Raw genomic sequence first — 17734 nt, 5'->3', positions numbered from 1 at the left:
ATTAAGAAATATGCAGAAAAACTAACATTTGAAGAAAAAATTTCATGATGCCTAGAAATTGCAATAAAAAAAAAAGAATAAAAAAAGAATATACAAGTAAAGAAAAGAAAGAAAAAGGAGGACCAAAGAATAAGAAGAATGAGAAAGATGAAAAAGCAGTAATATTATCAATTCAGATTATGGTGGCAAAGTTTGTAAATAATCACTGATAGAAAAGAAATACAATGAAGAATAGCATCTAATGGTTATGAGAGACAGTTCATCTATGAATAGATGTAAGAATGCGTAAGTTATACAATACTAAACTCAACAAGATATATAGCATATGTGCGGCTGTGACACAAAGTCTCACAATGGCTGAGATTGCCCAATAGTTAAATCATTCCTTTAAGCACCCTCTTGTGCAAGAGCACCCGCCTTAAGAAAACCAAAAAAAAAACATAAAATCCTAATCTCCACAAATATCCCCCACTTCGTTGAGTATGATAGCCAATCAGCACAGCCCGTCATTCTTCCTCATCGCCAATCCTATCACAATCATAGAGGAAAGCTCCAGAGGAACCTTTCAAATATTTTCCATAGTGAAATTTATCATATCTGACCTTGTCATCCTTTCAAGGTTCTAAAAAAGGTTTCAGTGGTAGCCAAATGTCATCACAAACTATTTGAAACAAAACAATGTTCAAGCATAATGTCTACAGTTGAAAAAGCACTCACTGATGGCCGATAAGCTATCCATTCACTTCTGCCATTGGGAATGCATTCAATTGTTTCGTTACTTACAACACAATAGTTATATATGATATATATCTGTATCACTGTATGTAGTCACCAATTTCTCCTAATGAATTTTAGACTTTGTAGAGAGAAATAAATGGAACCAAGGGTCGACACCATATTCTCTGAGGTTTTAGACAAATACATGGATATTTTTGCAACTCAATGTCTTATGAGCTACAAACAGGACAAGTGTAAAACTTTGGGAACTTATCTCTGCAATAATCTCAGCTGAAACTATCCCAGTTTCTTCTCGTAGCTCTCTAAGAGCTGCAGATCTTGAATCTTCACCATCATCGATACTACCCTACATGAACAATGCTAAAGTTGATTCAGATTATGAAGAACTAAAAGTATACAGTCAGAGCATAGTAATAGCTTATGTTTTTGTCAGTAAACCAATGTTGAAAAACCTGATTGAGTACTCAAAAAAATAGCCAAGTAGGCTCAATTCACTTGAAACCTGAGTCAAGTTACACATCTAACTTGATATTGTGAACAAAATGAGAAAAAAATCAATGGATGCCCAATAAAAAGAACAGAAAACTAAATCGAGCTTTTTATTGAGTCGAGAGTGTATTATGAAAGGATCATATCCCATACATGGAGGGAAGCGAATAGAGGTGCCGATTTCCTTTCCAAGTATGACTGCCCGATCAAAGGAAAAGACATCCCCAAGCAAAACCTTCCAAAGGATCTTTTATCCATCTGCAATGAAGATTTCTCTGGGAAAATTTATACTAGAAATTGATGTTTACAGGATCTTCCCCTTGACTAGAATCTCTCTTGATTTTTGCCCCTTTAGTATTTTACTGATTCATATCAATGTAATTTCAAGGGTGTGTTCCCTTCCATCAGGCTGTTCAGGTAGCCCTCTATTTGTAATCCTTTTGTTTTTATGATATCTGGTCGGGATCTTGCCTAACCCCAATTTACCTACCCAAAAAAAAAAAAAAAAGTGTATTATGAAAGTTGAGCAAATTTTCCCAGATTATTGTGAAAAGTAAAAAAAAATGAGCAGATTCTGAAAATTATGTGCTTTTAGTTTTCATTTGAGTGCAGTTGGGGTCTCTAGTTCAACTACAGCCAACCTCCACTCCAACCCTTCATTTAGCCATTTTTGCCTACAAACTATCACAATCTTCCAATTTTACTGTTTGGATGAAATTCAATCTATCGCATTTAGAACTGAATCTTTCGTTCATAGATTGTAATGCAAAGATGTGAAGGTAACGGATCCTGAAAATGCACCCAATAGCATGTACTATAGTTGCCATAATCTAAGCATACCAAACAAATGTTAGAGTATTAGGGTTTAAGCAAGGATGCTTAAAGCATTACACCCAAGGTATCTAGTTTGGAATACCAAGTTTGTTGCCTCCAGCCCCTATATATAGAGATACACTAGGGTTACGAGAGGTTAATGGGCTCCAGCCCAAATGGGCCCACTACACCTGGTCCATTACCTATTGGGCTTATATTAGAACATACATGGGTTATATTATATACCCAACAATCTCCTCCTATGTTCTACATATAGCACAATCCAATAGATAGATAATGTGATGTCCAAACAAAATTATTGAATCATCCATGTCACCATATGGTCTATATCATAAAAGATCTGTAATCCAAATGAAAACATGAATCCTTTTATGAGAAACCAAGAGTTTTAGATATACAACAAGCTAAACTCAACCAAAAGGTAATTTCACATATAAGTGAACCCCACTGATCTTAGATGAATTCATTCATGAGGTATGATTCTCATCAAGATCCAAAATAAAGTTCCACAAAAAAGTGAACTCTATGCATACTGAAATGTAAGCATAGTCTTTATGACTTTAGAAGATTTACTCATCAAGTAAGTCATCTTCATCAAAGTCCAAATCAAGACAAGCTCCTCCTTTTCGCCAATCCCTGTGAATTACCAAATATGGATTTCATGAAAATGAATCCAATCATTTGTGTAAAACACTAAAGTATCTAGTTCTACCTGAAGAAGAACTTAGTACAATTCCATAATTCACGAAAGTATCTAGTTCTACCTGAAGAAGAACTTAGTACAATTCAAAATGGCTGAAAAAGTATCAGTATCACTCTCACCATAAGCATCATTGTCAAGTTTCAATAAAGAACAAGACCTTAACAGCTTCTTTTGCAAATAACCATTCCTAATTGTCAAGTTTCATTAAAGAACAAGACCAAATAGTTTCTTTTGCAAAGAACCATTTCATGTTTCTTTTTGGAATGTTACAGTCATCTTATCCATATTTGAGTTAAGCTGTATCATCAAGTTTGGAATGTACAACCTTTCCCAAAAAGGACATGTCATCAAATGTGGAATGACACACAACAACTGTAAACATCGTCGAAACATATCAAGTGCTTATCTTGGCCAAAAGGGAGATTCGAAGATTCAAAATAACATGGATGTAGGTTAAGTCCAGTCTATATAGACTTTAACCCCATCTCCCCCACAGTTTTGAATATTCGATCTTTGGTCAACCCCTATATGAGAGCATCGGCTATATTATCCTTCGATTTCGTATCAATCAAAGTAATAATCTCGTGTTCTTGAGATAATTCAGCATGGCATGTTTCAGCCTAAGATGTCTCCTCTAACCATTAAAGAGTGAGTTCTTCACAATCGTAATTGTAGCTTGATTATCACAGAACACACTTAAGGAACTGATCCTTAACTGGGTCAATGGAATGTCCATAACCATAATCAAAATCTTTATCTCCCCTGCTTTCATTTGCAACTGAAGCTAGAGCATAAAGTTCCAATTCGACTTCCACACGACAGCAGTAGATTTGATGTTCCCTGATTCTGATCCCCATGATTCATCAGAATATTCTTCCATGAGAAGTGGATGGCCACCATAGTTTTGAGCATACTCTTGAGTACACGAAAGGTATCTCATCAGCTTCATAAGGGCATCTCTATGCTCATGGCCAGGATTGCTAGTAAAAACGACTCAGCATGCCAACTATAAAGGCTATGTCTGGCCTAGTGCAACACAAACATGAGGCTACCAATTAGTTTATAATAATCTAACTGACTCACACTGTCTCTTCCTTAGAGATCAGCTTCTTGGTATAATCAAATGGTGTCTCAATCGGTTTACACTCACTGTATCCCCATGTAGAAAGTAGTTTTTCAATATAATGGGCTTGGCTAAGAGTAATCCCTTGCCTTTCAAAACTTACTTTCATACCAAGAATGGTGTCAACCACACCAAGATCTTTCATGTCGAATTCTTGAGCCAAAGTGGTTTTCACGTCACTCACTGCAGAGAAATCGGAACCAAGAATCAACATATCGTCTACATACAAACAAATAATCGCAACCTTATTCGACACAGAACGATAGTAAAGGCATTTATCTGAGTAACTGGTCTGAAAACCAAAGCTCTTTACTACCTTGTCAAATTTTTGATGCCACAATTTAGGTGCTTGTTTAAGACCATACAAAGATTTGTGTAACTTACAAACTCTGTTCTCGAAACCTTCCATGACAAACCCTTCAGGTTGGTTCATGTAGATTTCCTCTGTGAGGTCTCCATTAAGGAAAGCCGTTTTTACATCCATTTGATGCACAACATACTTCTCAATAGAAGCCAAAGCAAGAAGAATTCTTATCGTTGCCAAATGACAGACCGGTGAGTAAACATCAAAGTTGTCTATCCCACTGACTTGAGTATAGCCCTTAGCTACTAAACGTGCTTTATACCGAGCTATGGATCCGTCAGGATTAAGTTTCTTCTTCAAAATCCACTTACAGCCCACAGTCTTAGCCCCTTTTGGCAAATCGACTAGCTGCCAAGTTTGATTTTGTAGCAGAGAGCTCATTTCATCATCAATGGCTTCTGCCCACAACAAAGAGTCCCTAGATCTCATCGCTTCCTTATAGGTTGATGGATCATTCTCTATATGGTAGGTCACAAAGTCCTCACCAAAGTTCTTGGGTACTCTATCTCTTGTAGAAACTCTTAAAGGTTCTGATGTAGAAATCAGTGTAGGACAAGTGTCAGAAGTATTCTGTTCAAACTCTACATGCGATTCTGTAACCATCTCAGTATCGCCAGGTAGGTTCAAACCATGATCTCTGAGGAATTTATTCTCAAAGAATATTGCATCTCTAGATTCTATAACCAAATTGGTAGATAGATCCAAAAACCGATCAGCAGCACTATCTTCTGCACCACCTAGATAAACACAAGTGTTGGTTCTAGGTCCTACCTTAGGTCTCCTAGGGTCTTGTATCCGCACATAAGCAATACAGCCCCAAGTCTTAAGAGTGTCATATCTACAAGGATGGTTATGCCATAACTCATAAGGAGTAGAGGGCAACTTAGAGTGTGGTACTCTATTCAGGATGTGATTTGCAGTTAAAGCTGCTTCTCCCCAGTAACTAGTAGGCATGCCAGCTGTCAATAACATAGAGTTTAACATTTCAGTTAACGTCCGGTTCTTACGTTCAGCTATGCCATTAGATTGAGGTGAGTAAGGAGCAGTAGTTTCAAGTATTATGCCCTGAGAGGCACAGAATTCCTTAAACTCTGTCAAAGTGTATTCTCCTCCTCTATCACTCCTAAATCGCTTAATTTTCAAGTTCAATTGATTTTCAACACGATTCTTGAAAATTTTTGAATTTATCAAAAGCTTCATCTTTCGATTTTAGGAGATAAATATGACAATATCTAGAAAAATCGTCTATAAAAGTGATTAAATACTTCCGACCACCTCGAGTAGTAAAACTTTTAAAGTCACAGAGGTCAGAATGTATTAACTCAAGAAGGTGTGTGCTCCTAGAAACTGAACGAAAGGGTTTTCTAATGATCTTGGTTTGTGCACACACTTCACATTTGTCAAATCTAATCGATGTATCTAAAGGTATATTATAAGTTTTAGCAAGCTTGACCATTTTCCTATAGTTCACATGTCCCAATCTTGTGTGTAACAACTTAGGATCAATCAAAGTAGAACTAACCTGACTAACGGTTTCATTTGCTAAACTCAGTCTATACATACCATCGAGTAAGAAAGCACAGCCAAAATAATAAGAGTTAACAGTTAAAGTTACTTTACCACCCAAAAAAGATGAACACATGCCAGCATTGTCTAAAAGACTAATAGAAATTAAATTCTTTTGAATAGCAGGAACTACTTTAACATTTTTTAAAGTTAGTATTTTACCTGAAGAAAGGACCAGGTTCGCAGTTCCAGTGTGAGTCACCTCTGCCTCAGCTCCACTAGCCACTGTAACGGTCTCTCTCACGCCAACATCATCCGTAAGTAGTTTCTTCGAGTTGCAAACATGGCAGGTGGCTCCTGTATCTAACCACCAGTCTGAAGAAGTACTGGCCTTACCATTGCCTAACATGGCAATAAAACTCTTAGGCGCAGCACTGCCCACCATCATATGAGCTTCCTTTTGTGGTGTGTCAGATTTAGCCTTCTTAGGTTGTTTACACTCTGCAGCAAAATGACCCCATTTCCCACAGTTGTGGCACTTGCCCTTCTTTTTCTGAAAGATAGTCTTTTTGGCCTCCAACTTGGGATGGTCACTTTTAGGTGACTTGGATTTTCGAGGAAATTTCTTGGGATATGTTACCGCGTTAGCAGCAAACTGTTGCTGTCTAACCATCTCCAAGTTATTCCTAGCTCGATTCTCATCTTCGATTCGAATGAATCGTTTGAGATCATCCAGTCCCACTTGCACCTTTTTCCGATACATCTCAGTTTTGAAAGAATGCCATGCAGATGGTAATTTATATATAATTGCACCCACAAGAAACGAATCACAGACAGCTATTTTTTCATTATTCAACTTAGATCTCAAATTCTCTAGATCAGTAACTTGAGGAGTGATTTCCTTGTCTTCTTGAAACTTGAAATCCATGAATTTGTCCACAAGATGGGTCTTGGACAATTCCTCCTCCTTCTTGAATTGAGCATCTAAGTTGTCCCATATTGCTTTAGCAGTGTTAAATTTACTATAGGTTTCTGCAAGACGATCTGAAAGACAATTCAACAAGTAGTCTTTGCAGAAATCCTCATCCCTAAGCCATTGAGATTCATCAACGTCTTCATCCGTCTCAGCAAAGGTACTCAAAACAGTGTAAAAACAGTTCATGTATTTTAGACTGAATTGAGTCTTTCGCTTCCATGAGGTAAACTCAGATCCACCAAAGGAGTGAAGTTTGATAATCTCGAAAGGCATAGAAATCTTTTCCATTTGATATTATTTATATGAAATAAAAAGTGAAAAGATTGCACCTGATTGGCAAATTGCGAGAACCCGATCCAAGAGAGTGGCCGACCAACAAGAAAGCGAACCCAAAATGCAACCGGTGAGGGAGGGTTGCCAATATCTTGAATTGGGCAATGGAAATTTGAGCACCAAATTTTGCTGCACCCGCAAGATCCGGCCACAAGATATTGCAGCTACAAGCTCGAATTCAGCCAGCAATATCCAAATTCCAAGAATTCGACCCCAACAGTGGTTTGGTCCCAAATAGTGTTGTCTATCATAAACCTTTCATGCAAAACACACAGAGCCGACTAGGAAAGCCACGGGGTGAAAAGTACTAAAAATGAGGGGTGAGGTTTTTATCCAAAAAACAAACCCAACTTTATTTGGGTGGGCATGAGCAACAGAGACGTGTTGTCTCCTTTACCTCTCAACACAGACGTGTTCCAATGATCGTTCTACCTCACAACAGAAACGAGAAGGAAGAGTTGAGATCAGGAAAAAGAACAGAAGCATCCCCCGCCGTGCAACAAGGCACAACCAGCTCGGATAACAGCAACGGGCCACCCAAAGAGATGCCGGAAGAAGGATCCAACAAAGGCGAAATCTCTTCTCTGTAACTTGATGGTTCGGTAAGGTAGAGAAGCAAACTTCTCTTATGTATATAGAGAAACGACCACCAAATTTGGGCGTGAGGGATTGAAGCCGAAACCCAAACCCAAACCCAAATCATTTGAAGAGAAACTGAAACGATTCTTGTGTTGGTTTCTCTTTAAGAAATCCTCTGTGGGAGATGGGTTTCACCGACGGCAAGGAAGATGCCGTGAGATGGGTTCACCGGCGGCAAGCAAATGCCGTGAGATGGGTTCACCGGCGGCGGCAAGCAGATTCCGTGAGAAACCCTCTGTTTGAGATGGGTTTCACCGACGGCAAGGAAGATGCCGTGAGATGGGTTCACCGGCGGCGGCAAGCAGATTCCGTGAGAAACCCTCTGTTTGAGATGGATTTCACCGACGGCAAGGAAGATGCCGTGAGATGGGTTCACCGGCGGCAAGCAAATGCCGTGAGAAACCCTCTGTTTGAGATGGGTTTCACCGACGGCAAGGAAGATGCCGTGAGATGGGTTTCACCGGCGATGGTCTATCTCGAGAGGAACCGACGAAAGAATTAGGGTTTTTTATACTGCTTTAAGATTGTTAGAGTATTAGGGTTTAAGCAAGGATGCTTAAAGCATTACACCCAAGGTATCTAGTTTGGAATACCAAGTTTGTTGCCTCCAGCCCCTATATATAGAGATACACTAGGGTTACGAGAGGTTAATGGGCTCCAGCCCAAATGGGCCCACTACACCTGGTCCATTACCTATTGGGCTTATATTAGAACATACATGGGTTATATTATATACCCAACAACAAACATGGTAAGAAAAAACAAAGACAACATAAGAGAATACAGGCAAATATGTGAGTGAACAAAAACTTCATGCAACAACCAAAACATCTTTCACATTTTTCTCATCATCGTCGGCAAAAATCCACAAAATTGAATTCTAATCATTTCCTGACAATTGACAAATTTAGTAGTTTCCTTCAAACCCGGTCACCCAACAAATTCACTTAATCCTTCAGCATAAATTCACCAAATATCTCAAACGGTATGAGACACCCACAGACAGACAAACCCAATTTCTAACATTAAAAAACCGGGTAGAACAAGACAGAAATTGGCAATTGCTGAATTTCGAAAGCATAACTCAAACATTATCATATTCTAACACCTTCCTATGTATTTTCAAGCAATCAACATGATCAGAAATTAATGTGAGAGTTTTTTAGAGTTCCAACTCCCATTAGACACCCAAAAAAAAAAAAAAAAAAAAACAACTCCTAAAAATTCAAGACTATTAAACAAATAGGATCAGAGCAGAGACTCAGTAAATATAGATGAGATATTTCAACCCCAATCTGCAAAATTTTCAACACTGCTGTTAAATGAAACAAGAAGAATAGTAAACAGTACGTAGGCACTCACTCACCTGATTTTCAGAGTTTAGGAGAAAGTGCAGATAAAAGGTTAGAGCAAAGAAGGGGTTATGGGGATTGACTTGGAATGTAAAAACGTATTACTCCAAAGCTCAGGTGGGTGTGGGGAGCACTTTTTCAATGATCCAGATTGTTCACATGATGGCCCAGCATTGATGGGCCATAGCCAAAAAAGAATCTTCCTCTCCAATTGACCCTGAATCTGATCACTGTTGGCCCATTTGATTGTTACAATTTGTAGGCTATGGCCCACAATCTATGGTGGTCCCTACAAAAACCATTTGTCCAAATCTATATCCCTATAGTAACTCTAGATTTATTAAGTTGTTTGGCCACTGATAAATCGACCACCATATATCTTAAATAGACCCGCTATGTCTCTTTCCAATGGGGGGTCGATTTAAGATATATGGGGGTTAGAGAGAAAGAGACATAGGGGTCGATTTAAGATATATGGGGGTCGATTTATCACTCCCCAATTTTATTTTATTTTTTCAGTGTCTTTTTTGGGGGATTTGAAATGACACTTCGAAATATACCGACTTATTTAAGAAAGAGGATTACTAGCAAAAGAGGACCCCTGGTAAAAAGAAACATGAGATCCTATATTGTGACACGTGTGCAAACAAACAAAAAAAGTAGAGCATATTCCCACAAATGTAATAAAAAACGTGATAATAATCAAATCCGATGGCGATATTCACCCCTTTATTTTCTACACGGGATCCCGTTTTAGAAGTGTTTTCCTTTAAGAAAATTTATTTAGAGCATGTCGGTCAGGCAGGAATTTTTTTTATTTTTTTTTTCCATGATAAACTGTCTCCAAATGAGGAGAGAGAGGTCGGGGTTGAAGTGGTTAAAAATAAAAAAACTATTTTGAGTAGAAAATTAGGAAACAACCAATCTTATTTTGAGGAGAGTTTTCTATATCCTGATTTTTTGCCACTTCTCATCACTTTAGTTTCCTGTTTTTTGTTTCTTGATTTTTAGCTACTTTACCCTCATCTCCACTTGGAGACACCGATTTATCACGAAAAAAAAAAAAATCATGATCCTCTTGGATACTCGTGATTTATTTATACACATACATGCATATTGGTAATGAATTTTTTTTGTATTTAGTGGTAAGGCTTTGAAGTCAAATATTAAATATGTGCATTTATGATATAGTTTATAGAGAGTAAGAATCAAAAGCTTAAACTTATGAGTCCAGAACTGAAATTGCGAAAATATATCAATAGATCTCAATACAAATGAAGATTGTCAATACAAATGAAGATTGTCCCTATATAATTTAAATGACCAACTTTAGATCTCAAATAACATAACCTAGATGTATGATCAAAACATTTGATTTGGTTGGTTCCATGTGGGACATACTGGTCCTCATCCCAGCCACATACATGTCACATTTGAAAGATCAACATGCACAACAATCAACAACTTAAAATTTATGTAAGCTCTTAAAGATGTCTTCTGTTGTCAAGGCTCTAACAGACTAACACCCTATTATATAATAACAGGGGATTTGCTAGGCAATTTTGCGGAAAGCCATTTGGCATCTCACTTTTGCAAGGGAGATTTGTGACATGGCTGGTTAGAAAATTTAAATGAGTCTACCTTGGAGAATTCCCTGCTGGTTATTTATTGCGTGTATTAGAAAGTAAGTTGCGCAAGTCTAGATAATTGCTTTAAGTTATGGGTAACATCCTTTCCAAAAGGAAAAGAGTAAATGGTATCAGCAAATATCTTCTTTTCATAGTGAAACTCCTCTCTTTACGCTGCACTCTTTCAAGGAGCTGTTTAAGGCCATTGCAATTTCCAAAAAAGCTGTGTGGCTGATCAAAGAAGTGTTTAACAAAATGTGTGTCATTATCAGAAAAGGGGAATGACAACCCCCTCCCCCCCCCCCCCCCCCCCACGGTTTCTATGTGAATGGTTCACTACTTGAAGATAAATTCACCCCCTTTAACGTTTTCTTTGCCTTTAAAACTTAATGAATAACCTTAGGGGGGGGGGATTTTTAGGTACTTTCATTTGAAAAGAAAGGGTACTTTCATTTTAATAGGTGCCTTTTCATCTTCTATAAAAAAGAAAGGTTGGGGTCTCATTTTAACATGTCTTTATCCACTGTTACTCTTCTCTATTTATTGTTTTTTCAAGGCATACTTGTTGCTTTGAACTAAAGTTGCAACCCTTATTCTTAACGTAGGCATTGTATTCCCGGGACTAATTTCCATGGTGGCCATCTGCATAAGTAGGGAATTAAGTCTTTAAAAGTGAAAGCCCTGGCACCCTGCCTACTTCTCCTTCTCTCATTTTCTCTTTCCTTGTTCTATATAGTTTGTTCATACCATACCAATTTGCCCCAATACTGAGTTTTCTCTCATCTTTGCCCTTGTATCACATGTCCAATTACACATAAATAACCCCCATTTTTGGTATACGCTGGAATTTAAGGACAACCCAAAACCAAGTGGTTCTTATATTCATTATTCTTTCCTAATATTCAAGTTTTTTAAAACTGTATTTCTCATATCGTCTATAGAAGACAAACTTCTTAAGCATTAATGGTGCTAAATCATCTTCACTGTGAAAGTGAAAGACAAGTGAAAATTTGTGCTTTTATTTATCATTTGTCCGGTGGTCTGTTGCTCTAATGATAGCAATAACCAGATTACCTGAAAAGCACATTTGTTTGAAAGATAGAGCCATTTCAAACTCTGATACAAGAGCTTTCAATACCAAGACAAGGACAAAAGGACGCCTACAAAGCGTACTACGTTCAAGTGTTCAACAGCTACATGGTTTGGTCGCATTTGATGGGACAGAAGGCAGCAAACCAAAGGGCTGAGATTTTAAACCAAGAGGGCATTTCAGACAATGTTGAAACAGGTTTTAAAAGGCAGTGAGATTTGTTATCATGGCGCCCATGATACTTGAACTGAGCAAGTACTACAGCCAATCAAAATGCACCCTTTACATTCGTACTGGTATACAAAACGTTTAATACGCCATGGAATTTTTTGGGCTTCTGAAAAGCATTCCACCAACATCAAGCCTCTCTCACATGCCATTTCGAATCTTTTAGTTAATAACAAGTACAAAAAGATCCCCAAAATAGAATGAATTTAATCCCACAAATACAACAAAAGAAACCCACATTATCAATGCCAGTAATTGCATATTGCCCAAATCAATAAGTTAGATTTTGACTAGGAGTCTTCAGAAATTGAAGAATCCACCCATAACTCATAAAACCCAATAAAGAATTTCATGATTACAGAAACATATCCAAAACATTCCCCACCATCATTACAAATCCAAACTCAAGATTGCCCCAAAAGCCACCAAACCTGCAAAGAGCTAAATATATCAAAGCAATGTACATTAGAGAGAGACAGAGAGGAAATAATCAAGTAAACAAAGAAGCTTCAACATGAATCTACAATAAAATTCCAAACACAGCCAATGAAACACTAAACAGAAACTAAACAAAGGGTCCCATAAAAGACACAAAATAGTCAATTTCACTAAGAAGCTTCAACAGCTGCATAATGTACATGCAATTACAAACACACACACACAATTACTAACAAAACCACACACAGAGATCAAAAACAAAAAAAAACAAAAAAAACAAGAAGAGATAAGAGAGTTAGATTGAGTAAGAAACAGAGCCTAAGAAAAAGAAAATAAATTAGTAAATGATCTCAACATCTCAATCAAAACCCACAACAGCAAAAGGAGTCTTGTTCTTAGGTGGCCTTCCACGTGGCCGTCCCGACCCAGTCTTAACCGGTCCCGCTCCGGCGGGCCTTGCCATCTTCGGCGGGCGCCCACGAGGCCTCGGCGGAACAGGACCCACCTCAGCCGCAGCTGCCACGGTGGCAGGATCTTTAGGCTTAGGTGGCCTCCCACGTGGCCTCGCCGGAGAAACAACAGCACCAGCCGGAAGAGGAATCTTCGGCTTTGGAGGACGGCCTCGGCCTCTCCTGGGAGGAGAATTAGGGTTTGGCCTCATGTAGTTATTCTTCACCATTACAAGCTCTCCACTCTCCTTCAATTTGTTCAGATGGTGGGCCAAAAGGGTTGCATGTCCTGCAGGCAGATCACCGTACGATGATTCGATGTATTTCGAAATCGCAGATTTGTTCGATCCATTGCTCTCATTCAACCCCGCAATCGCTGCAAAAATCATCTGAAAAAAAAGGGGAAAAAATGGGTGAGTAAATTAAAATAAAATGAGGGAAAAGGGTTTTAGGGTTTTTTTTTTTTTTTTAGGGTTTTGTTTACCTCTGGGTATGGAGGAAGAGAAGGGGGTTTATTGACCTCTTCTGTAGCCATGAGAAGGAGAGGGGAAGGGTAAAAGGGGGAAAAATAGGATAAGAGATTGATTACAGAGAGAGAACTGTTGGGGAAGAAGATGACAGGGGTTGGGGATTTAAAAAGGGTTTTTGGGATCGATAGAGTTAAAAAAAGAGGTGCCTTTGGGTTTGAATCGACGGTTGGATTGTGACGAGAGAGTGATGATCGGAGCGTTGTTAATAAATGAGCAGGGGTTCACACAGATTGCTGGCGTGGAAGGGTTGGCTTTTGCTTTTTTTTATTTTATTTCTTGCTAATTTACTAAAGTCTCCTTGTAACTTTGAAATTTTTTCCCCAAAAACACTCTGAGCCTACTATAACTACGAAAACACCCTTGGTTTGGCTTTCTTATTACCCAATGAAGAAGGCGTTTTGTTTGGACTTTGGAGACATTGAGGTGTATTGGTCAATCCAGAATATGAAGTGTTTTTTTTTTAGTAAAATATCAAGGCAGTAGGGGTTTTTTAGTAATTTTTTATTTTATCAAGGCAGTAGGGGCCTTTATCATTAACGTTACGATATTTTGCAGCCGTTTTCTCGCGAGACAGGAATAAACCTTCATTCTTCTCGTTATTCTTTTTAAAATTAATTTCTGTTCTTTATTCGAGGAATGATAGATGCAAGGGCTCTTGCATAATTCGCACTCCCTGTAACGTGTATTGTGGCAAACTTTTAACGCTTTTTTACGTCAAATCATGTTAAAAGGGGTGCGAGTTATCCTACAAGGGGTGCAAATTTATCATCACCCTAGTTTTAATAGAAGAAAACAGCACGAGCTAGATGAAGATCATTCATGTCAAAAAAATGTGTTTTTGTGAGTAAAACATCTTAGGCATAAACACACTGAGGAAAGACTTGATGGCTAGTGACATGGCTGAGAATATGACCTTAGATAGGAGAGAACGGAAGAAAATGATACGTGTAGACGAACCCAACTAGTGTCAGGATTAGACTTAGTCAATTTGAGTCGGGCAGACTCTTTCACCTTCTTCGTGAAAATTTTCTAAAAGATTCATTAGCCGATCCCAACTACTAAGGCTTAGTTGAGTTGAGATGAGTTTGAGTAAATTTATATGGTAGAAATAGAGCTACAGCTTAAAAATATAAGGTATTTAGTATCTATAAAGAAATTTACTTATGAGGGTGTTTACTTGCTCTGGAGAAGTTTAAACTTATAAGGTATATATTTAGTTAAAGGAATTTAAAGTTATTAAATTTTATATAACATTGGGGTCATATGTGCGAAGATCCGTCTTATATAAATGTGTTTTGATGACTAAGTTTTTACTAGTTAGACACACTCTATAAGGTATTTAAGAATTATATAGCGGTTTATTTGTAAATAATATAGATTAATTAGGTATTTATTAGTTAAAATGTATAAGGTTTTAAAAACCTTCAAGCCACCCAAGTTTTCCTCCTCATAGAGAATTTTAGTTTTTCATATGGCACACGTGTGTGCAGCAGCACTCGTGCAGTCCAAAGAGGATAGCAATGCCCACATGAATAATGGATGATCTATACCATTCATTTTTCAGGCCCCCGATATTGAGAGGCCATGCTCTAATTAAATATAAGGGGTGTTGATTTCAGTGTGAGGAGTTTTCGTAACCATGGGAAGATCATCCAACTGCCCTAATTTTGGGGGCGGTCCCTATCTATGATGGTAGCCCCAAAAAATAGGGGAGTGATAAATTGACCCCCATTTATCTTAAATTGGACTCTTTTAACGCAAAACGTCAGGACATGTGAGTTGTACACTTGTACGATGTTTAGCGGCAGATGACAACTTTATTCAAGACTTTAGGTTCAAAAGGGGTCAATTTAAGATATATGGGGGTAGATTTATTACTGCCCCCAATAAAAAATGTTTTAAATCATAGATTCATGTGGACTCTGCTGTACTCTTTGGCTGAAAGTTATGTGTGAAAATATAAATTAGGGAGGAATGCAAGACTAAAGGGTATCCTTGTATAGACCAGCTACAAGGGCGCTTGGTTAGGTACCTAATTACTATGCTAAAAGTTCCAGAGCTAATGGAATGCGTTAGGCTAGGGCCCTCTAAACATGTCCTATATTGGGCCGGGTCTCGCTTAGTCTAATACATAGGTAGGTCCCAAGCGGGACTATAACAGTTGGCATCGCCTGTGGGAATCGAATCCACGACCGCAAAGTACCTTACCGTGTTCCACCATAATATGCTCCCATTGGACCATCTCAGTCTAACATTCCTCTAGATTAGGAACGTTAAACTAAAAGGAGTACCCGCAAAAGCCCAGCCAAAACCCAACTGCATTTATAACACCTGTGAAAAATACAAAATTAAAGGAATGATAAATGTGATTGGGTGATGTTGATCCAATGGGGCTGGATTTATGCAAAGGCGCCCTTCAGTTTAGTATTCCTCTTGATAGATATAGATTATAATTAAAGAAGCTGAAAATAGCGACAATCTGACTATACCATAACCAAACAAGTGCAATTTCCAGTTTCAAGATATTTTGGTAAGTGATTTGACAGATTTGGGTGACTCTTGGGATTTTTCGTAAACTAGTAAGAAGTCGGCACCGTTACCTTCAGTGTCATCATCTCCGTAGTTTCTCCGATCAAATCCTTCCCACTTCCCACTACAATCTAATCTTAATCGGACGGTCATAAGATTAATTTTTTTATTGCTAGTAATGAATAATGATACAGTGATACACACGGCTCAATCTTGTACTCTTTGTACTTTGTACACATACTCATAATTAGATGTTGCCCAATAATTCATCTACAAAGCGTCAAAGGTACATAGTTTCATTTGACATGTGGACACGTTTAGTCTTTGGGTTGTTTGGGAATGCAACCCTGCGAATTGAGGCCCGGTGGTGAAAGATGGGTCCAAATTGGTCATCTAGTGGGGCCCATTTGAATGAGCCATCCCCATATGATCCACCCCTTTCTTCAAACGATTCTAACATGCTGACAACCTGAACACTCACCAACATCCTCAAAGTGAGGCCCAATAAATGTGACTTGAAATTTGAATCAATAGAGCATTAGAGCATGATTCCCACTTCTAAATCCCTATTCCCGAGGGAATTTCCATAAATATTGGTGTTTACCATCATATCAATTTGTCTTATTTGATTTGCTTCCACCTTTTTGCCCATAGCACAACATACACAGGTGTCATCCTAACTGTAAATGAGCTTAAATCCTATGATTGGTGACCAGCTTGAGGAAGGAAATTTTTTCCTACCTAACTTGATTGGGAAGTTAATAAGAATGTATTGGGAATTACAGACCAACACAATGATGAGTGTCTTATCAATATGTTTGACTTGAAGTTCGTTATCCCAACAAAAGGGCTATTTGATTGCACACTTGCACGGCATAGAACCAGAGTAGTGGAATAGGCACTAGCATGGAGAATGGTGGAATAGAATTCTCTTTAGAGGATGTTCGGAGTAATCGTAAGTGTTGTTTGGTTGTCAACCTCTTAGGATGGTAGTTGTGGCGTCGTTACCAGTATAGAGAAATGAGTGATAGTCAACGAAGAGATAAAGAGAGAAAATACATCCAGGGACATCCAAAGAAAATACAGCGAAGAGACTCCTTCGGCTAGTGTAAAAGGTCACTTGTACCCAGTGATATCATCTAACTTTGGGACTTCCAGGGACCTGCCTCCCAGCTCTTCCTTGAAAGCTTTTAGTCCTTCAAACTATGGGGGTGATCAAATCATTGGAGGTGGTCTTCCGGCATCTACTGGAGGAAATTCCTCTTCTGCTGGCCTAACAACTCAAGCAAAACCCTTTTGGTATGAAATAGCTTATCAGTGTGGGCATCGACGTTTTATTATGGGCATCGACGTTTTATTATGGGCATCTTGTTTGGGCTACTGGATTTATGTTCTTAATTTCCTAGCGTGGATATTGGCGGGAATTGATTGATACTTTAGCATGGGCTCATGAACGCATACCTTTGGCTAATTTAATTCGATGGAGGGATAAACTCGTGGCTTATTTTAATCATCGCCTTTTCTTTGACTCTTGCCCTTTCTTTACTTTATTTGGAAATGTCCCCAAATGCACAGGTGTGGAAACTATAATTGTACACCACGATCGAATCCATGGAAGCATTGGTTTTATACATTCCTGTTAGTCTCGACTCTATGGATAATTTTTTTCGCTATCTTTTCTCGAGAACCACCTAAGGTTCTGACAAAAAGGATGAAATGATTTTTTATCAGAAATCGTCAAATAATAATCGAGAAATTGCAGTAGAAAAGAAGAAAAGAAAAAAG

At 38.3% G+C, this 17734-nt stretch overlaps 1 protein-coding gene and 1 long non-coding RNA gene across 2 annotated transcripts; both read right to left on the bottom strand.

Moving 5' to 3' along the window:
• Window positions 1-220: 220 nt before the first annotated feature.
• LOC143876736 (uncharacterized) lies at window positions 221-9351 on the bottom strand. Its single transcript, XR_013250464.1, has 2 exons — window positions 9072-9351; window positions 221-1084 (listed from the first exon to the last, which is right to left on the bottom strand). It is a non-coding gene; the product is annotated as an uncharacterized LOC143876736 (long non-coding RNA).
• A 3229-nt stretch (window positions 9352-12580) lies between these two features.
• On the bottom strand, window positions 12581-13533 carry LOC143876735 (HMG-Y-related protein A-like). The gene is made up of 2 exons (XM_077378432.1): window positions 13375-13533; window positions 12581-13279 (listed from the first exon to the last, which is right to left on the bottom strand). The coding sequence occupies exons 1-2, from the start codon at window positions 13423-13425 to the stop codon at window positions 12800-12802; spliced, it is 531 nt and encodes a 176-aa protein (XP_077234547.1). The 5' UTR covers window positions 13426-13533; the 3' UTR covers window positions 12581-12799.
• Window positions 13534-17734: the final 4201 nt, after the last annotated feature.

Source organism: Tasmannia lanceolata, unplaced genomic scaffold (genome assembly GCF_043159265.1).
Source record: "Tasmannia lanceolata isolate RefF3 unplaced genomic scaffold, GAP_Taslan_0.1 ptg000005l, whole genome shotgun sequence".
In the NCBI taxonomy this organism is placed as follows: domain Eukaryota; kingdom Viridiplantae; phylum Streptophyta; class Magnoliopsida; order Canellales; family Winteraceae; genus Tasmannia; species Tasmannia lanceolata.
Note: the sequence above shows the minus strand (reverse complement) of the source record. Positions and strands in the feature narration are given on the sequence as shown.

What these genes read in the sequence shown, in the direction of transcription:
- LOC143876735 (XM_077378432.1), bottom strand. Translation starts at nt 13,425, where the DNA reads ATGGCTACAGAAGAGGTCAATAAACCCCCTTCTCTTCCTCCATACCCA. An exon ending in CTCTTCCTCCATACCCAGAG is followed by an intron (nt 13,280 to 13,374) that starts GTAAACAAAACC and finishes CTTTTTTTTCAG; the next exon opens with ATGATTTTTGCAGCGATTGC.